The sequence below is a fragment of the Anomaloglossus baeobatrachus genome, chromosome 8, assembly GCF_048569485.1.
Source record: "Anomaloglossus baeobatrachus isolate aAnoBae1 chromosome 8, aAnoBae1.hap1, whole genome shotgun sequence".
Taxonomy (NCBI): domain Eukaryota; kingdom Metazoa; phylum Chordata; class Amphibia; order Anura; family Aromobatidae; genus Anomaloglossus; species Anomaloglossus baeobatrachus.
Genome location: NC_134360.1, coordinates 100269017 through 100291586, shown reverse-complemented (window position 1 = coordinate 100291586; position 22570 = coordinate 100269017). Strand labels below are relative to the sequence as shown.

At 46.4% G+C, this 22570-nt stretch overlaps 1 protein-coding gene across 1 annotated transcript in view; it reads right to left on the bottom strand.

Moving 5' to 3' along the window:
• Positions 1-22570, bottom strand: part of XPNPEP3 (X-prolyl aminopeptidase 3) — a 301518-nt gene that overhangs the window by 147872 nt on the left and 131076 nt on the right. The window contains exons 4-6 of the mRNA XM_075321922.1: positions 12128-12330; positions 4001-4063; positions 1998-2111 (exon numbers count right to left, since the gene is read on the bottom strand). Coding sequence (XP_075178037.1) covers positions 1998-2111; positions 4001-4063; positions 12128-12330 — 380 coding nt within the window. The remainder of the gene's footprint in view (positions 1-1997; positions 2112-4000; positions 4064-12127; positions 12331-22570) is intronic.

The following is a 22570-nucleotide window of genomic DNA, read 5'->3' as shown; positions in this document are numbered from 1 at the left end:
TGTTATCTATACGGTGTCAGCAGGTATCACTTGTTTGTTTCTGCTTTCTTGTGGATACTCTGGAATACTTTTTTCAGTGTGAGCTGATCTTACAACTTTCTTTAACATTAATCCTTATGAATGGGCATTCACATTCCCCATTGTGTTAGAGTGGTAACTTGCCTATTATCACGTATATCTGAGTATACTGTCTTTTTCTTTTCTTTACTTGTGCACCTCTTCATGAATCAGGAGCATGTGACTCCAACATGACCCTTGAAGGCCAGGTTGCTGTTGTTCCCACCAGAATCGAGGCCTCTGTTTACTGTTCAGGACCATAAAGATGTCCTTAGCATAAAAAGTGAAGGACGGCTTACAGCAAATCTTTGTGAATTATATAAGGCAAGACTGAAAGAGGCTGTCCACTACTTTTACTCTGATGGCCTATAGGTCATCAATGTCCAATTGGCTGGGGTCCGACACCTGCACCCCCGCCCCCATCAGCCATTTTGGGGGCCGCAAATGTTCAATTCCAGAGCTACCTTGTCAACTGATAGCAGCTGGGTACTGCACATCAACCTTCCATTCAAATCAATAGGAGGCGGATGAGCAGCACCCGGCCGCTATCAGAAGATGGAGCAGCTCCGGAACTGAGCATTTCTAGTTGCCAATGGCAGCATCGTAAATAGCTTATCGGCGGGGAGGGGGGTGAGGTTTCGAACCCCGGCCGATCAGACATTGATAACCTATCCTAAGTATAGCCCATTAATGTAAAAGTAGTGGACAACCGCTTTAATCTATCTCTATTATCTGCCTTATGAATCTCATTTTGGGAAGATATTTTGGATTTGGAACCTAAATATACTTTTTTTACAGTTACTTTTTCAAGTTACAATATTTTTAACTCACAAAGATAATCATGGAATTATTATTGTAACATGAATGTAACTATGTGTGCCCTGTGTACATAATACAGCTGGGTTCATATTCATAGAAATCACAGAAAATAGATTTTAACGTTTAGTTACTTTAAGATAAAAAAATCTAAAGTTAAATTGATTTGAACCAAAAAAAGTCCAACCTGGACAAGATTTCCTAATGATGTAATATTAGTATGACAAAAAGGCCTAATGATGACTTGTCTGGCCCTAAAAGTGTCCTTATTTATACTGGAAAAGCCGCGCCTGCTCTCCAATGTTAGCACTTAGCTAGATTTTTAGTGATAAGTATTCTTTAATGTTTTGTGTGAAAAAAATCCCTTAATTGTTCTTTTCTTTTAACATTTATATAAACAAATGAATTGTAATGCAGGAAAAATATAAAGAATAAAGGTACCGTCACACTTAGTGACGCTCCAGCGATCCCACCAGAGATCTGACCTGGCAGGGATCGCTGGAACGTCGCTACATGGTTGCTGGTGAGCTGTCAAACAGGCAGATCTCCACAGTGATCAGAAATCAGCCACCAGCCACCAGTGTAACGACGCTCTGCTTCGCAACCATGGTACACATCGGGTTACTAAGCAAAGCGCTTTGCTTATAGTTACCCGATGTGTACCTTGGCTACATGTGCAGGGAGCAGGGAGCCAGCTTCTAGAAGCTGCGGACGCTGGTAACCAAGGTAAATATCGGGTAACCAAGCAAAGCGCTTTGCTTGGTTACCCGATGTGTACCTTGGTTACCAGCGTCCGCAGAAGCCGGCTCCCTGCTCCCTGTACTTTCAGATAGTTGCTCTCTTGCTGTCAAACACAGCGATGTGTGCTTCACAGCGGGAGAGCAACGACCAAAATTTGGTCCAGGACATTCAGCAACGACCGGCGACCTCACAGCAGGGACCAGGTCGTTGCTGGATGTCACACACAGCGACATCGCTAGCAAGATTGCTGTTGCGTCACAAAAAATGTGACTCAGCAGTGATGTCGCTTAGTGAGACGTGGCCTTAAAACTCCTGCACTGTGTCACAAAGTAAAAATAAAAGCAAAAGTAACAGTATTAGAATACTTCAGGTGTCATACAGACCTTTATGATCTGGTTATTTTTCACATAATGCAATGTATTAGCTCTATTTCCTCCAGCGACCACCGGTGGGTAAGCGAGAATTTCAGCTCCTCGGGTACGACACTCAAAATCAAACTGAAATTAATTAAAATGGAATTAAATCTAGGCATAATATTGGCATTTTCTAGTCCCCCTATTACTGATTGTATTAAACAGTATAACAGCAGCAGCTAGTAAGTCTTTTGTGAGACTCTTAGCTGAAGAAGATCATATGTTGGATACAGCAATTCATGTTTTGTGGTTGTCTTGATTATCTAGTAATGAAGAGACTGAGGTCTGAGAAGACTGTTAGATACTGGTGAGAATAATGATGTAAGTACCTGCTATAGCCGCTCCCTATCATCCACAGTAAAGAGCTGTGATGGAGAGCGCTCATCACTTTCACATGGAAACGTCTTTACACAATCACGGAGATGTTGGGAAACCTGATGGTGCGCAGTGTCTGTTTCCGGACCTAGGCCCCCATCACATGGGGAGGATGTTGTGGTATGTACTATACTGTTAATCCCCTTTTTTTTCCAGAAATCATCATGTGTTTACCATATCTATCCAGTTACCACTATATATATATATATATTATATATATATACACACACACACACACACACACACATATACATATACACGTATATTCACTTATATTTGGCTGTGCAGGTTGTCCACGTACGGTGATTGAACAATGTGGGATAACTGTATGGTATTTATTTATGACGCAAAAGGGTGGAAGGAATCCAGAAACCTCCAAATAAAAATTAAAACATGACTTTTAATAGAAAAACATTAAAACCAAAGAAAAAAGTCCATAATTACAGCACGAGTTGACCAGGTGTCCGTCTACGCATTTCAGGCAGATCTCATCTTAATCATAATTAAGGGCAGGAGATCTGTCTGAAACGCATAGATGGACACCTGGTCTACTCATCTACTCTACGCTGTAATTATGAAATTTTTTCTCTGGTTTTAATATTTTTCTATTAAAAGTCATGTTTTAATTTTTATTTGGCAGTGGCTGGATTTCTTCCACCCTTTTGCTTCATTGTTTAAACCTGGTTACCGGTCCAGGATTTCCAGTCAGCGCTTTTTTTCCTCATGACATCTGGTGAGCTGTTCACTTGTGTTTTGGTATTTATTTGTGCTTTGGATCGTAATCCTGTTTGCTTTAACAAGGCTGGGTTACAATCAGAAATGTCGCATATTGGACTAGTAAAAAAAATCTGGCAGTAAGGCTATGTGTGCACGTTGCGTAATTTCATGCATTTACGCTGCGTAATGCACTGCAGCATAAATGCATGCGTCCTCCGTCCCCAGCACAATCTATGAAGATTGTGTACGATCCATCCACGCGTATTGAGTATTCTGAGAGCAGCATGATGTAGGGGCCGAATCTCTGATTCCAGCGATGTGTCACTTAGTGGACTATATGTTTCTATAAGATCAGTGTTTTATTAGCAGGAGATTATCACTACAAAATTAATTGCCTCAAGCTATGTAATCCTGCGCTAATGAACCTCACCTCCACAACAGATTAGCAGCTGTCTCTGCACAGTATACACAGAAAGCTTCCATTCAGTGGTATTGCCGGGGATATAGAGAGTTCAGCATTCAGAGCATTGCAAGATCTGTAGCAGAGAAAACTGTGATTTTATTAAAATGACCGGAAAGCAGCCAAGTAAGTGATACTTAGGCCTCGGTTCCACTTATGTTTTACAAGGAAGAGTGCAATCCGATAAAACAACAATTTGCACTTCAACCAGTGTAAAATATGTGGCAGTGTCCATCTGCTAGTTTTTTCTCATGTTTATTGGCATTAGAAAAGAATATCAGCATGCTGCGTTTGGCAGTGAGTCTGGCATCACACGCAGCCATACAAGCCTATGTGAAACCTCGGACTGCACTCAGATATCATCAGAGTGAGGTGCGGTATACGAGGAGACAGGCTGCGGAGGAGAGGTAGAAGCACTCACCTTGGCATATATTAAAGCTTCATCCACAGGAGCCTTAGTCCAATGCATAGTCTCTATGAAAGCCTAAAAGGTAAAAGCCAAAAGAGAATGTAACAGCATACAACATAAAATGAACAGCTTTTATTTGCACTCACTAAAACATTAAATATTAAGCTATTATTTATTTGCTTTGGAACCCTAAACATCAGGTTCCCCAGCCACTGACTCATCAATCAAAACATTGTACATATCCCAGAATGGAGCCAATAAGAACTACTGTTACCCCCCTTTTGCACCAATAAAATAACGAAAACCCCACAAATTTGGTCTTGTGGTGTTCAGAAATGCCCGATCTATAAAAATATAAAATAGAATAATCTACTCAGTCAAGGGCATAATGAGAATAATTATAAAATGCAATAACAAGCATTGGTACCCCGTAAGAGCGTCCTGGGGCTGCCGGTGGCAGCAAGGAACGAAACGATCCCTGCCGAGGTGCACTAGATTGTGCTGTCAGAGCTCGACAGAGCGATGTAATGTAGTTAATAGGCGTGGGTGGATTTCTGATCAGATCAGTAGACATGTGCGGGGAACAATGCCACAAGCCGGCATTAGGCTATGTGTGAACTAGAAAATGGACTTTTCTTAAGAAAAACCCGCACCCTCTGGTAGAATACCGCACCCGAGTTTTTTGCCGCAGTTTTGCCATGGGTTAGACCCTGCGTTTTTTTACCATTATCTATGGCAAAAACCGCAGGTACCAGCAGAAAAGAAGTGACATGCACATTCTTTTTCTGCAGCAAAACCTGTAGGGGGAAAAACTGCAGTATGGCCACAACATTTTTTTTTTACCATAGGTTTTGATGGGGAATGGCTGCAGAAAGGTTATGAACATTTTCTGCAGCAATTCATGCAGCAAAATCGCGTCAAATCCACGGCAATAACCGCAGCGTACGTACAGGGCCTTAATGGGACAGTTACGATCTAGGATGTACAGGTATGTCCTAGGTTGTAAAGGGGTTAAAAAGTTATAGATCCTGAAATGTGACTATAAAAAAAGTGAAAGAAAAATAAATGGTTTGTCATAACAGGAAAACCTGGCTTTGGTGGAAAGAGGTCGAGGACTGCATAGCAATCCATAAAAGCCAAACAAAAATCTCCACAACATTTTATTACACTACAGAGAAGTTAAAACTGACATTTTTGTGTACTCACCGTAAAATGTCTTCCTTGGAGCCTTTCATTGGGGGACACAGACAGTGGGTATTATGGTGTCTCCAGGGGAGGCGTGACACTAGATTGAAAAAGTGTTAGCTCCTCCTCCCACAGCATATACCCCAGCTAGGCAGGAAACAAGCTCAGTTTGGTGTAAAAGCAGTAGGAGAAGAACAACGAAAACACAAAGGTGGGGGCGGTGTCCCCCAATGAAAGGCTCCAAGAAAGACATTTTACGGTGAGTACACAAAAATGTCATTTCCTTTCTCGCCTTTTCATTGGGGGACACAGACAGTGGGACGTCCCAAAGCAGTCCCTGGGTGGGAAGTGAACTATTAACAGTTTTTAACATCAGACTAAGGCGGGCTTTGCACGTTGCGACATCGCAAGCCGATGCTGCGATGTCGCACGCGATAGTCCCCGCCCCCGTCGCAGGTACGATATCTTGTGATAGCAGGCGTAGCGAAAATTATCGCTACGCCAGCTTCACATGCACTCACCTGCCCTGCGACCGTCGCTCTGGCCGGCGACCCGCCTCCTTCCTAAGGGGGCGGGTCGTGCGGCGTCATAGCGACGTCACACGGCAGGCGGCCAATAGCGGCGGAGGGGCGGACCTGAGCAGGATGTAAACATCCCGCCCACCTTCTTCCTTCCGTATAGCTGCCGGCGGCAGGTAAGATGTTCCTCGCTCCTGTGGCTTCATACGCAGGAACGAGGAACAGCATCGTACCTGTCGCGGCAGCGTAATTATGAAAAAGTCGGAGCCTGCACCGATGATACGATAACGACGCTTTTGCGCTTGTTAATCGTATCATCTAGGATTTACACACAACGATGTCGAAAGTGACGCCGGATATGCGTCACTTTCGATTTGACCCCACCAACATCGCACGTGCGATGTTGCAACGTGCAAAGCTGCCCTAAGAGCTGACTAACAACTGCAACTGCAGTGAACACATATCAAAACACTGTCAAAAAACCGAGCAGTGGCCACTTATAAATGGGCCACTGCTGCCTGAAGGACTTGTCTTCCAAGAGCAGCATCCACGGAGGTTTGCGTATGCACTCTGTAGAATTTTGTAAACGTGTGCACACTGGACCAGGTAGCAGCCTTGCAAAGTTGGGCCACCGAAGCCTGATGGCGGATAGCCCAGGAAGCACCCACTGCTTGCGTAGAGTGGGCCTGCACAGATTGAGGGGGAACAGAACCTCGTGCTTTGTATGCCTCACAGATGGCAGTCCTGATCCATCGAGAAATCGTGGATTTAGAAGCCTGGCTGCCCTTTTTGTGTCCTTCTGAGAGGACGAAGAGGGCATCAGACTTGCGCAACGGCGCTGTTCTGGAGATGTAGATCCGCAGAGCCCTAACAAGATCTAGAGTGTGAGTTTTTCAAAGGAGTGGACCGGGGCCGGACAGAATGACGGCAACACAATGTCTTCGTTCAAGTGGAAAGAAGATATGACCTTCGGAAGAAAGGCGGGGGAAGGCTGAAGCACCACCTTATCGTGATGGAATATCAGGTAAGGTGAGCGACAGGAAAGGGCCGCCAGTTCGGACACTCGTCTGATAGAGGTAATGGCGACTAAAAAGGCAACCTTCCAAGAGAGACGTTGAAGAGAGATTTCTCTTAAAGGTTCGAAAGGTGGAAGATGAAGAGCTCCGAGAACCAGATTCAGATCCCAGGGATCTAAGGGGTGGCGATAAGGAGGGACCAAATGCGCTACCCCTTGAAGAAAGGTACGGACCTGAGGGCGAGAAGCCAGCTGCTTCTGGAAAAAAAATTGACAAGGCAGAAACTTGACCTTTAAGGGTACTGAGGGCTAGTCCCAAGTCCAGACCGTCTTGCAGAAAGGCAAGCACATCAGGGATTGAAAAATACATGGGGCGACTGGTGATGACGGTCACACCAGGAAAGATAGGTCTTCCTGGTCCAGTGATAGATACTGGCGGAGGAGGGCTTCCGAGCATTAAGCATGGTATGAACTACCTTAGAAGAAAGACCTGACTTGACTAGAATCAAGGATTCAAGCGCCACGCCGTCAAATGCAGCTGTGCTGTATTCTGGTGGAATATTGGACCTTGCGACAGAAGATCCGGGCGGTCGGAAAGACGCCAGGGAGTGTCGCTGAGAAGTTGGAGAAGCTCTGGGTACCAGGCTCTCCTGGGCCAGTCCGGAGCCACGAGGATCACGGGAATTACCTCCACCTTGATTTTCTTGATTACTCTCGGAATGAGAGGAAACGGAGGGAATATGTAGGGCAGGCGAAACTGCGACCACGGGAAGACTAGAGCGTCGGAGCCGAGCGCTAGCGGGTCTCTTGACTGGGATATGAAGGGATGTACCTTGGCGTTCATCCGAGACACCATGAGGTCTACATCTGGGAGTCCCCAACGAAGAGTGATCTGATGGAACACTTAGTCGTGGAGGGACCATTCCCCTGCCGGTAGACCCTGTCTGCTGAGAAAGTCTGCGGCCCAGTTGTCTACTCCCGGAATATGGACAGCTGAAATAATGGGAATGTGCATCTCTGCCCAAAGAAGAATCCTGGATACTTCTTTCATTGCTGCCCTGCTGCGAGTTCCTCCCTGACGGTTGATGTAAGCCACAGCCGTGGCATTGTCTGACTGGATCCGAACAGGGAGACCCAATAGCAAGGGCTGAAAGTTCTGAAGGGCCAAAAATATGGCTCTGATCTCTAGAACGTTGATGTGAATGGAGCGTTCGGAGGGAGACCAGCGTCCATGAACAGTGTGGTGGAGAAACACCGCTCCCCAGCCTATGAGGCTGGCATCTGTCATGACTACTTGCCAGTGGACAGGACGGAAGGACTTCCCTTGAGATAGAGATGAGACTCCACTAGACGAGGGAGTGGAGCGCAGTCCGAGATAAGCGGACTGACCGGTCTAGAGAAGCTGGATTCTTGTCCCAGAAGGATAAAAGATCCAGTTGTAGAGGGCGCAGATGGAATTGGGCAAAGGACACGGCTTCCATGACTGCCACCATCTTGCCTAACACTCTCATCCCATTCCGAAGGGATGTGTGACGGCGGGAGCGGAGGGATTGGGCGACCCGGATGAGGGAAAACCTCTCGTCTTCTGGAAGAAAAACCCGGGACTGAGCCGTGTCTATCAGCATACCTAAAAAGGTGATGCGCTGACGAGGAACGACGGATGACTTGTTGAAGTTGATAAGCCACCCTAGCCTTGACAGCGTGTCTAAGCATATCTGCACGCTTTCTGAGCAAACTTGGAGAGCTCCCCTTGATAAGTAGGTCGTCCAAATAGGGAACGACCAGAATGCCTCTGGGGTGCAAAATGGACATGACGGCCACCATGACCTTTGTGAAGACCCGAGGCGCAGTGGCCAGTCCAAAGGGGAGGGTCCTGAATTTGTAATGACGGTGTCCTACGGCAAAACGAAGGAACCGTTGATAGGATACACATATGGGAATGTGTAAATAAGCATCTTGAACATCTATGGAGGCTAGGAATTCTTCCGGTTCCATGGCGGCTAGTACTGCTCTCAATGACTCCATTCGTAAGGTCCGAATGCGTACGGATCTGTTCAGTCTTTTGAGATCCAGGATAGGGCGGACAGAGCCATCTTTTTTGGGAACGACAAAAAGGTTTGAATAGAAACCTTTGCCATGCTGTTCCAGGGGCACTGGAATGATAACGTTTGTTTTTTGTAACGAGGCTAAGGCTTGAAATAAGGCCTGGCTTTGCGTTTCGGACTTTGGGAGACGAGAACGCAGAAACCTGCTGGCCGGCAGGGAATGGAAATCGATCTTGTAACCTGAGGTGACGATTTCTCGAACCCAAGCTTCGTGAGTGTGGTCTAGCCAGATATCCCGAAAAAGCAGAAGCCGCCCTCCAACAGGAGTCGGATCTGAGGGATACCTGGTGTCATGCTGAGGGGGCCTGTGCAGGGCGAGGTCCCTTAGGTTTAGGTTGTTTGGAGTGGGAAAGCCAAGAAGAGCCCCTTGAGGGGCCGGATCCTCGATCTGAGTGTTGGGACGATCCTTGTACTGAAGGTTTTTGGGAGACGGGCCGAAAGGACTGCCTGCGCCAAGAAGATTTTTTAAAATTCCTGGATACAGGCCGCTTTTGTGGTAGAATGGTACTTTTTCCACCCATCATCTCAGATATGAGTTTGTCCAGGGATTCTCCAAACAGGCGAAGACCATGGAAGGGGAGTGTGGACAGGGATTTCTTGGAGGCACTGTCCGCGTTCCATATCTTTAGCCACAGGACTCTGCGGGCAAAAACACCATTGGCTGCCATTAGGGCTGACAAACTAGCTGCATCTAGTGAAGAAAATAATTAGAGGCTAGGGAGATCAAATCAAGGATCTCAAAAGCCTCTGGAGGAATATTACAAGAGCGAAGCATCCTGCCTAGGTTCTTACTCCACACACCCATAGCTCTCACGACCCGTGTCAAGGCAAACAGGGGGGCGAAGAGAGGAACCTGAAGCCTTGAAAATAGACTTGACCGCCGCGTCAATTGCGCGGTCGGACAAGTCCTTGAGAGACGCTCTGTCTGAAACGGACATAACCGTGTGTTTAGCCAGCCTGGATACTGGCGGGTCCACAACGGGGGGGGGTACTGACCAGGTCTTAACCATTTCAGATGGAAAAGGATAAGCGAATGATGTGAAAGGTTTTTTATTAAACCCTCTATCAGGGTGATCCCACCGTTTAGACACAATTTGACGAAAAACCGGATCCTGGGCAAAGGACTTAGGAGGCTTCTTGGCCTGCTTGATTGCCGACTGAGAAGTTGGGTCCGGAGGCTGATCAGAAATCAACAAAGAGTGATTGACAGCCGAAATTAGTGTGTCTTCTATATGCCTAGACTCGGAAGGGACATCTGAATCAGAGTCAGAGTCTTGGGAATCCTGACTACTAAAAGTCACAGAGCCCGGGTCAGACTGACCATCGTCCGAGTCGGAAGAGGCGTAGAGGTCGCAATGGCGCCTCTTGGAAGCAGCCTTTTTACGTTCTGGGGAATAAGGACCAGACGAAGCAGGCGGGCTCCTCTGAAGGAGCTGAGCCGGGGGAAGGCTGCCTGAGGTTTGGGAGATCTGAGTGACAAGGTCATCTATCCTTTTAGACATTAGAAGAGCACATGCAGGAAGAACGTCATCAGACGGGGGAGCTGCTTGGCCGGTGCAGAATCCAAAACCTGCGCGGCCTCCTGGTCCGGCAACTGGGTCTGTTGTGACACGGTAGTAGGGGCATCGCAGCCCCGGCATAGTGGATAGCTTCGGCCATTAAAAAACGAGCGTCCACAGGTGGTACAAGCATAGTACAGGTCCGTAGAGGACGCCTGGGAAGCTTTACCACCCTTGCGGTTACGCATGTCAGCAACAGAGTCCTACAGCCCTATATAGGGATATGCCGCTGTTAGTATGAGTGAGGAGCCACTAGCAGTATTATAAAGTGACTGCTATGCACAGCCGGTATATACACCGATAGCAAAATGGCATATACTGTCAAACAGTCGGCATATACCTGCAGAGCCAGTATATACCGCTAGTAGCTGATATACACCGCCAGCCAGCAGGCGCACACCGCTAGAGCGACAGCGATATACCGCTGAGCAGAGCGGTATATAGTGCTGCAGAAATGCAGCGCCAAGGAGGCGATCTCACCCGAGTCTGCTCCCCATGTGGAAAATGGCGTCCAGTGTTCCTGGCAGCATGAAGGAGCGACACGGCCCCCGGAGACTGATTGGTCTCAGGGCTGGGACTAAGCGTGACGGCCAATCAGAAAGGAGCTGCTCCTGAGTGAGGGAGCGGCTTCCAGAGCAGTGAGAGGGGCGTTGCTAGAATGCAGGCCGAAGCCGGGGGCTAAATTAACGATGCTCCCCAGGATCATGGCCTGCATCGCCCCACCGGCGCCTTTCCAGGGGGCAGTTTGGATGCAGGGGACAGATGACTCGTCGTCTCCCCACATGCTCCTGGCTCCGTCTGAAGACGAGTCTGTGATGGATGCGGGGATCTCAGGGACGCATCTTCGGCTCAAGGCTGAAGCAGGTCCTCGGCTCTGCTTAGCCCTCTGGAGCTACCTTGGTGTGAGGTGCTTCCAGGGAGCCTGGAGGGGTACGCAGACCCGACCACTTGGGAGTGAGGGAAGACTGACGGCTTGTGCACGCCAGGTTTCCTCTGCCCGTAAGCGGGGGAACGAGGGTGGCAGGCACCCTGGTATTGCTCCATAATCAAAAATAGGAACAAAATAAAAAATAAATAAAAAATAAGCTGGCCTGGAGCTCAGGCCAGACATGTCAGCCTCCCTGCTGACACTAGAAAAAAACTGAGCTAGTTTCCTGCCTAGCTAGGGTATATGCTGTGGGAGGAGGAGCTAACACTTTTTCAATCTAGTGTCACGCCTCCCCTGGAGACATCATACTACCCACTGTCTGTGTCCCCCAATGAAAAGGCAAGAAAAGAAGGAATCTGTCAGTAAAATCAACCTTTCTAAGTAGTCTATACAGTCATGTAGATCGAATTTTCTTATTATGTACATGAGCTGTTAAGCGCTATGGGCCGAATATAGAGCCACCTGAGAATCTACCTCCAGAGCATATTTTAAATAAAATGGGGAGTTACCAGTGAGTCATGTAGACCAGGAGAGCAGACTGTCAATTATTACATGTCTCACATTGGTAAAGCCCCATGTAATTTAAATTAAGCTTCACAGGCAGACTCACAAGAAGATCTGCATCCAACACAGATCTTAACAGCTAATTTACATATTAAGAATAATGAGGACTTCTCTGGAATAAGACATCAGATCACAGATATCAAGGTATCATTTTATTCAACTGTCCATGACCTACATGTCCATGTAGATGGCTTACGAGGGTTGATCTTGCTTACAGATTTCTTTTAAATATGCTGTGTTCAAACTGCTGTCTAAAATTCCGTACATGAGAAGAAATATGTCCTGCTTTTTTCATAAGATCAATTTCAGCTTGAGACTTTATTAAGCGAAGCTGCTGTGTGAGGCGTTGAGTAGACTTGATCCTATTCTTGAGCTTGGAGTTTGACTCTACAAGAGGTTGTATGAAGTTAGAGTGTAAAGAATGGTGAGACGGCCTCATGTAGTCGTACCATAAAGTTATCTTTTCATCTGAAACAAGATAAAACACAAAAATAGTCCAGTAAAATATAAATGTAACGGCTTTAATTACAAAAGTATTCCTGTAAAAGAGAGCCTATCAGTAGGTTGTTAGAGCCACACATTATACAGATACTGTGTTTCCTTGAAAATAAGCCCTACCCTGAAAATAAACCTTAACAGGATTTTTTGGCCTTTTGTAGTGGGCTTGAAATATAAGCCCTACTCTAAAAATAAGCCCTAGTTGCGTAATCAAAGTAACAGTGTCCTTAAATTCAGCTTATGCAGCCCCATTTTAGGTTATATACATTTTATTCTTCCCTTGTGTTGCTCTAAGCCCCAGCTAATTAAGAGAATGAATATTCACCCTCCTCTTCCGTAATCCCGCCCACCACTAGTAGTCCTGCATTGCACCCGCACTCTGCCTGCTGTATTACCATCGCATCGCAATCATCGGTGACTCTCCTGAACTGAGTGTAACAGCTGCATAGACATATACGCTGTCACTTTCAGATCACGTGTGCCGCTAATGATTGCGGTGAGCAAGCGCATGGCTAATTAAGAGTATTAATATTCACCCTCCTCTCCTGTAATCCCGCCCACCAGTATGAGTCCTGCACTGCACCCGCACTCTGTCTGCTGTATTACCAGTACTACCAGCCCAAGGATCGCATCCCAATCATCGGTGACTCTCCTGAGATAACTTGCTTCTTATGCAAGCCAGCCCTCTGACAAAACCTCCTTCCAAGAGATCAGGGGTGTAGCTTGCTACATGTTTCCATGCAAGCAGCGTCTTCTGACAAAGCCTCAAGTCTGATTTGTTTGTACAATCATGGTAAATCTGCTCTGCTTCTCCACTTTCCCCTTGCACTAGCTCCTATATTACAGCTCTTATGTGAAATGTAAGAGGAATGAGTGATCTCAAAAAAGCAGCCATTTCACACCATGACAGTGCAAACAAATGGCACATATCGCTGACGAAACTTTGTCAGAGGACGTGAACTGCATGTAAGGACATAGAAAGCTACGCTACCCCCATCTGTGATTTCTGGAAAGGAGGCTGTGTCAGGGGCTTGCATAAGGAGGCAGAAGCACAGCTCCTGATCAGTGACTCCTGGGAAGGAGGCTTTTTCAGTGGCTTGTATAAGGCTATGTGCTCACGGGGGCAGTGTTCTGCAGATATATCCGCAGAACATTCCTCAGGAGCTCCCAGGAAACCGCACCACAACTTCTGTCTGTTTCAATGCTGCGGAATGTCCTGCGGATATGGTGCGGGCATTCTGCATTGAGGATACAGTACCATGGCTTCGGCACTGCATCCTCAATGCAGAACAAGTGCTGCAGTGATCGGGTGTTCATACTTACCTCCATCATGCAGCACCTCGCTTTCCGGCGGCCGTGTCACTCTGTCAGCGTCTGCAGGAGAAGGTGGGCGGGCCTGAGCTAGCTCCGGCTGTCACATGACCGGAGCTTGTGCAGACCACGCCCACCTCTTCCTTCCTGTACCTGGATCCACCGCGCTCCTGTACACTGGACGGAGAAAGTGACTCCGGTGGGGCAGGTAAGTACATGGGACCCTGCGGAGAAATCCGCAGGAATAATTGACATGCTACTGATTTTTCCGCAGGGAAATCCGCATTATTTCCGCTGCGGAAAAATCCGCAGCGTGGGCACAGCAGTTCCCAAATGCTATAGAAATGGCTGGGGAGTAGCTGTGCTGCAGATTTTTGAAAAATCCGCGGAATTTCCACGAAAACTCCGTGGCAAATTCCACGCATTTTCCGCAGCGTGAGCACATAGCCTAAGGAGGCAGAAGCACACCCCCTGATCAGTGACTGCTGGGAAGGAGGCTTTGTCAGTGGCTTGAATAAGGAGGCAGAAGCACACCCCCTGATCAGTGACTGTTGGGAAGGAGGCTTTGTCAGGGGTTTGTATAAGGAGGCAGAAGCACACCCCCTGATCAGTGACTGCTGGGAAGGAGGCTTTGTCAGGGGCTTGTATAAGGAGGCAGAAGGACACCCCCTGATCAGTAACTTCTGGGAAGGAAGCTTTGTCCGAGGCTTGTATAAGGAGGCAGAAGCACATCCCCTGATCAGTGATTGCTGGGAAGAAGACTTTGTCGGGGGCTTGTATAAGGAGGCATAATCACACCCCCTGATCAGTGACTGTGCTTTTTTGGCCACCGAATCAACAGAAAATATAGTAATAACAGGTGATCAAAACATGTTATCTACCCCAAAATTATAATCAATAAAAACATTGTCTTAAAGTGCAGAAACCAAGCCCTCAAGCAAAATTTAGTTGTTGGGGTTTTTTTTGTTTACAAGTTTCTGAAAATGTTTTCGCCACCTAAATAAAAAAAATGCTACGTCTGGTTGGTATCTCCATAATTTTACTGAACTGGAGAATGATTAATAAAAAACAATTGAAGAATTGCACTTCATTTTTGCTATTTGCCACACTTTTTTCTCGCTTTCCAGTACATCACATGATGAAATGAATGGTGTCATTCAAAAATACAACTCGTTTTGCAATAAACAAGCCCTGAAATGGCTACATCAATGGAAAAATAAAAAAGGTTATGGCTCCTGGAATAACAGGAGGAAAAAACTAAAATGCACAATTCCCCGATCCTTAACCTTTTCCTATCCTAAGTCCCCCCAGACATTCCAAAAATTCTGTTACGCTCCTTTGTGGGGCCACTGCCTTGTTTATCACTCACATGTGAATAAATTGATTTGCTGTTGATTTATTTCACAAAATTCATTCATATTGCAAAATTCTGTTTTGACGTTTTTTCCCAATAGGATTTCAATGGGCAGAACAGGAAATTGTATTTGATAGGAAAAGGTTAAGTGGTTAATCTCCCTGATGTTGCCCTTTAAATGGCCTTTTTCCAAACAATTAGTAAACGTACATTGTTGATTTAGTAGAAGATTAAAAGATAAAAGAAAAGCGCCATTTTTTACGCCATTCTATTTAGCTTTCACCGTAAATAATCCGCTCACTGAATTGTACAGGTTGTTACAATAGTAAGGATACAGGATATGTCAATCTTATTTATTGATTTGTAATGTTTATTTTTAGAAAAGAGCATTAAAAAATATGACTATTTCATAGGGCCTACGTCTCCAACTACATTCAATTAAAAATAAACCCAGCAACAAACTATGCATGCTCTAAATGTGGCATGGAAAAGACAGATTTATTTAATCACCTTTGAGAGTGTGCGAGGATTCGGGGGGTTTGGGGGAGGGTCCATTCAGTCTTACAAACCATATATGGCATTAAATTCCCATTGATGCCACAATGGGCTATCTTTAACATTCTTGAGGAGGACCAACTAAAAATACCAAGACATGCTAAAGCAGCTTTTATTATATGGGCCTCGGCCACTTGGAAAAGTATACTACATATGTGGCTTAGCCCGGAACCCCCAACATTACCAATCATTCAAAGGTTATGTTCATATTTAAAATGGACTGGCTGGATGCTCTTTCGGACAAAGAAAAGTTGACAAAGAAATTCTTTGAAATATGGTCCCCATACATACCCACGTTACCAGATGTCATTAGAGCCAGGCTTAGATCTCAGTTTCAATATACATCGTGGTACCTGTTAGAAATTATAAGTGGACACAACCCAATTCCATAATAATAGATGCTATAAGTTAGAGGGCGCACGCAGAGAAGAACGGGGAAGGGGGGGGACTGTTTGGGCTTGTTTTGATATATTAATGTCTCAACTTTGGTTATTATCTTAGACATACATATTGGATTTGGAAATCTAATAAAAAGAAGTTTTAAAAAAAATAAATAAATAAAAATATGACTAGTGTAATTGTTTTCATAATTCCTTTTTAGTTATTTTATAAGAAAAAAAAAATAGTCTGACTTTTATTTTTACCCCAAACGTACTGATGTGCACGGATGTATTGTAGCAACGTCAGAGGAGAGGATAAAGCTATGTTCACACACTGCATCTTTTACTGAATATTTTAGATCACAAAGATGCACCTAAATGCATGCATTTCCTTCCCCCAGCAAAGTCTATGAGATTTCTATTTTGCTGTTCACACTGGGCATCTTTTTTTTTTGTCTGCATCTTGGCTGCGTCTTTGAAGATGCAGCGTGTCAATTCTTTTTGCGTTTTTCCAGAGTTTCTGAGCCCTTATAGTCAATAGATTTGAGTTAACACATTGGGCAAGATGCGGTAAAACTGCGTCAAAAACGCACGCATTTTTTTATGCGTTTTTACAGTGGGTGCAGTTTTTTGTGCGTTTTTTGGGACCAAAAACCCTGCATCTTTGTGGTTAGAAAAGATGAAGTGTGGAAACCTAGCCTGAGAGTTATATACTCATTGTCCATCTGCGCTGTACGTCCCTACTCTGCCATCCTGAGAGGTACTTCAGACCGCCGCCTGAGAAGACATGCTCATCTCGCTTCACGCCAGATGTCGCCAGGTACATAAGGACAGGCAAAGGTGCATCTTAAGCTGGTCTCTGATGTAAATACATTTTATTGCTAGGAGGGTGCTCAGCGGATGGCAGTGTCATCTGCTATAAGCCACAGCAAATAGGGGTGGAAAAGGTTAAATTACCGCGCTGCTGTGCAATAAAGATGAATGCTGGATCTTCCATATATGACTTTATTCAATGCGTTTTGGAGCAACATCCTTCATCAGGATCATCACATAGGTAAATGTGATGATCCTGATGAAGGAGGTTGCTCCAAAACGTGTTGAATAAAGTCACAAATCAAAGATCCAGCATACATTTTTATTGCACCTCAGCACTGTAATTTAACCCTTTTCTCCCCTATTTGCGATCACAAAGTATCCTCGATACTGGGGCTGCAGGAGCTGTGTTTCCAAGGTTCTTACTGGTTGTGTCTGAAAAAACCTTAATCGCAGGTTCACTGTATCTCACAGATAAGACCCTATTCTTGCGCGTTTTGTATTTGCAGCAGAGAGAGGACCAATGTTCGCTGTCTGCACAATACTTTAATAAAATATGGATATTCAAAATCTTAAAACATCCTTACTAAAAGCAAAACACCACTCAAAAGACAGACAGAGCCTCAATCAGGTCAGGCCAAGTGATAGGTGCTGAGAATACAGAATGTTTACGACATCCAATGACTGCAGAGACTCCTGCGGTCATTGGTGCAATCTGTGTAGCCGCACAGGGACCCAAGAGGTAAGGGCGCCACATCTACCTCCAAAACTAGAGAAATTGGGTATTATCATGAGCTACTGAACTGAAAAGGGCCCGTATATTGTTCTTGCACAGGGGCCCTTTTCTATCTGTGCCCGCCAATGGTCTCCTCAAACAACACCAGTAAAGTTGTTGAAAAGATGGGAGAAATATAGAGAACATTTAAAAAAAAAAAAATACAAGTACCGTATTTTTCATTTTATAAGATGCACTGGATTATATGACGCACCCCAAATTTAGAGATGAAAAAGGTAAAAAAAAAAAAAAAAGAAAAAAAAAAAAGGGGGGTCTGTCTTATACTCCGGTGGTGTCTTACCGGAGGGGGGCGGCAGCGGTGGTGGAGCGGGTTACAGGAGGCAGAGACGGTGCTGAAGCAGGGCGATGCTGCAAGCGCTGCGGTGAAGTCTGTGCTGGCAGCGGTAGAGGCTGTGCTGGCAGTGGTGGAAGCTGTGATGGCAGACGTCAGGCTGTGCGGCAAGTGTCCCAGATGCTCAGTCGGCGGTGCGGGCGTCAAAGAAATGGCGCCCGGAGGTGGCACGTGTACAGATGAGATCTTGAGCTTAGAGCTCAATCTGTGCATGTGCTGACTCCGGACGCCATTATTTGAAGCCAGAGCATCTGGGACACCCGTCGCACCGCCCTGCTCCCCACAGCCAGCTCGCTTCCCGCACTACCAGCTAGCCAGCTGCCCGCACAGCCAGCCAGCTGCCCGCACAGGGATAGCCACCTGTACAGTCAGCCTCCCACACAGTCAGCCTCCCACACAGACAGGCTTCCGCACAGCCAGCCGCCGGCACAGACAGCCCCCACCGCAGCCCGCACGGCAGCCATTCTCCACCTCCCAGTAAGCTACATTCAAATTTCAAGACGCATTCCCCATTTTCCTCCCAAATTTTTGAGAGGAAAAGTGAGTCTTATAATCTGAAAAATACGGTATATATGAAGGCTACCAATACTATCTCACTATTCAGTCAACAGAATAAAGCACAGTCAGTAAAAGGGCTGTACTAAGTTTGGAGGTTATCCCCTATCCCTAGGATAAGGGGATAACTTTCAGATCACTGGGTCTGACCACTGGGACCCCCACAGATTCAGAGAATCAGGGCCCTGTGTGAATGGCGTGGTGGTCTATTGTGCAGACCTCCACTTTTTATTAATGGGAGTGCTGAAGGCCAGCTGAACCTTTCGATCGGCTATCTCTGGTGGATTTCTTTTCCCCTTAATAATAAGGAACTTCACTTAGAAACAGTATTTTGTGTTATCTTTGTCCAATATATACATTTGTTTGGTGATCTGAAACATTTCAGTATGACAAACATACAAGAGAATAAGAAATCAGGAAGGGGCAAACACTTTCTCACACCACTGTATGTATGGAATTCATTTAAAAACCAAGGGGGGGGGGGACATGGAGTGAAATATTGCTAAAAAATGAATAATAATAATGAATAAAGAAAAGCTGAACTGAATTACACTGTTGCCTGCATCTTTATTTGTTCAACATGATTAGATGTTGTGTCAGATAAAACTGATGTGGAAGGGGCAAGAAAAAAAAATGAAAAAAGAAAGAACCCCCCCCCCCCCACAGTGAATTCAGTATTGGGATACTTGAAGGAAAAAGTTGGCACAGTTGGTTCGTACACTTGAGAAAGATACCGATCTGGCGTTGAAATTCGTTGTGGAATAAAACCCCTTTATATTATTGGATCAATGATCTTCATTTTGGTTAGTGCAGTACAAAACCCTGAATTGTCTTTTTCTTTATGCACAATGTACAAGGAAAGCTTCCAATGAGTGGTGAAGGCAGAGGCTCAGATTCAGAGAACTATTATATCTGCAGTAAAGAAAAAATGATTTTATCACAACTACTGCACTCAGTAAACTAAGTGATACATCTATGGAACAGGGTCTCTGTCCCTTGATAGAGGAAGATCTGCAGCAGAGAAATCACTGACTTTATCAAAACTGCAGTAAGCGATACATCACTGGAATCAAGCTCTCTGTCCCTACACCATGCAGCTCTGAGATTAGATAGCAAAAACCCGGTGACAAATTCCCTTTAAGTGTAAAATATTTGTAACGAAGGTGTACAATGAATTGGTGGGAAAAAGGAGAATGAGCAACAGTAAATTTGCAGCAGTTTATGGCAATTTCATTCCCTTTCAGGAATGATAGATAAATGATTGATAGTTTACTTTTATCTAAGGGGTTAAAAAAAATTCAGAAGTTTGTCCGAAAAAAGTGGTGTACGTTTTGCGCCATATTCCGCGACCCGTAGCATTCTCATTTTCCAGGATCTATGGCTCAGTGATGGCACATATTTTGCATCTCGAGCTGACGTTTTTAATTAAACCATTTTTGCGCAGATGCTACGTTATCACCTGTTATTGCATTTTGTGCAAATTTTGTGGCGACCAAAAAAAAACGTAATTTTGAAATTTGGAATTTTTTTACAGCTATGCTGTTTACTGATCAGATTAATTGATTTTATATTTTGATAGATCGAGCATTTCTGAACGCGGCAATACCAATTATTTTTAACCCTTTAATTTCAATGGGGCGAATAGGGGGTGATTTGAACTTTTATTTTTTTTTTAATTTTTTTTTGAATTTTACTAGTCCCCCTAGGGGGCTATAATGACCAGCTGTCTGATCGCTCATTCATTTCTCCCGATCAGAGCAGCATCGTTCAGACCGGGAGAAATGATCATCTCTTGTAACAGCCAGTACTCGGCTGTTTTTTTTTTTACAGGACCTTAGTCATGACCCTGTGTTACCATGACAACTACCAGATCCACGTGATCCCGTCATGTGACTTCTGGTGGAGACCTTGTGAATAAAGTTATAGCGCGATCGCTATTATAATGGCGCTGTCACATATTGACAGCGCCATTTAAGGGGTTAACCCCTTCCCGACCCTTGACGCAGCGGTATATGCGTCAAGGGTATATGCGTCCATATGCGTCATGAAACCTTGTGCCTTCCCGCCCTTTGACGCACCGTATGCGTCATGGCGGGTTTCCGTTCCTGCAGCGCTGGTGACCGGGTTCACTGAAATGTCACCAGCGCTGCAGGTACATGAGGACTTGTAGTTGAGCCCAGGGGGGGTGGCTTTGCCCCCCTGTGGCTACGATCGCTCTGATTGGCTGTTGAAAGTGTCACTTTCACATTCAATCAGAACGATTGTAATATTTCACCAATCAAACTTGGTGAAATATTACAATCCAGCCATGGCTGATGATGCAATATCATCAGCCATTGGCTGGAGCAGAATGACCTCTGTGTCACCTCCCCCCGATCTGATTGGAGCTAGAGTCCATGTGACGCTATCCCTCCAATCAGATGTGGAGGGGCGGTGTGACCAGTGGGTGCCCTCCTCCTTCAGCCTCATCCTGCCCGTGGAAGGCGAAAAGCGAGGTCCTCTGCTGCTGCTGCCCCCGGGCGTCCGATTCCACCCCCCTGTCGTCCAATTCCAGCCCCCCACCCCGACCTCAGCTCCCTCCCCCCTGCCCTGTGATCACTCACTGCCCTGCTTCTGCCAGCGTCCTGAGTGCTGTGAGGGCCCCTGCTGCTGTCAGCGAGCACTCCCAATGCACCACTGATCAGATCACCCCCCCGTGCCCCAGTGATCCCACCCCCGTGCCCCAGTGATCTCACCCCCGTGCCCCAGTGATCTCACCCCCGTGCCCCAGTGATCTCACCCCCACACCCCAGTGATCACCCCCCCGGTGCCCCAGTGATTACCCCCCTGTGCCCCAGTGATCACCCCCCATGCCCCAGTGATCTCACCCCCGTGCCCCAGTGATCTCACCCCCGTGCCCCAGTGATCTCACCCCCGTGATCACCCCCTTGTGCCCCAGTGATCACCCCCCTGTACCCCAGTGATCACCCCCCTGTGGCCCAGTGATCACCCCCCTGTGCCCCAGTGATCTCACCCCTGTGCCCCAGTGATCTCACCCCTGTGCCCCAGTGATCTCACCCCTGTGCCCCAGTGATCTCACCCCTGTGCCCCAGTGATCTCACCCCTGTGCCCCAGTGATCTCACCCCTGTGCCCCAGTGATCTCACCCCTGTGACCCAGTGATCTCACCCACCTCCCACAGTGATCGTCTGACTGCCCTCCGTGCGCCTGACTGCCCTCCGTGCGCCTGACTGCCCCCCGTGCACCTGACTGCCCGCGGCCTGCCCTCCGTGCGCATGACTGCCCGCGGCCTCCCCTCCATGCGCCTGACTGCCCGCGGCCTGCAGTAGAAAGTTTCACTAAACACTCTCACATACACACGCACACTAATAAAGTTTAGTTTTTTTTGTTTTTTTTTTTATACACACACACACACACACACGCAAAATGTCCCGCTCATCCCAGTCACAAAGGGCGTACTCAGCTGAGGAGGCATATGCCTCCGAAGCTGATAGTGAGGGAGAGGACCCCACTTTTCTCTATTCCTCCCACTCTTCCTCCTCCAGTGACATAGACTCGCCGCCACGAAGACGTTGCAGGACAAGAGATTGTCCGGAAGCCGTGAGAGAAGAGCCGGAGGCCTTGGGAGAAAAGCCGGAGGCCGTGGGAGAAGAGCCGGAGGCCGTGGGAGAAGAACCACAGCCAAGTGTGAGTACCCCCCAACCGAGTGCTAGTCATGCCCAACCTAGCACTAGTGCCCCCATCTGGACCCCTGTCCCTGAAAATTTTGCTCCACGGATTCCTGATTTCGTTCCCCAATCAGGAATCCAGTTCGAGACTGCCAACCTCAGAGAAATACACTTTTTCAAAGTCTATTTCTCTGAGTCAATTGTCAGTCTTATGGTGGAGCAAACTAACCTGTATGCCCAGCAATTTTTGTCCGAAAACCCAAATTCATCACATTCTACTTGGAGTCCCATTGATTCAGTAGAAATGATGAAATATTGGGGACTGGTCCTTCACATGGGGATTGTGAAGAAACCAGAAATTCGCCAATACTGGAGTACAGATATTTTATATCAAACTCCAATATTTGGCATGGTCATGACCCGCAAATGGTTTGAGGCCGTTCATAGG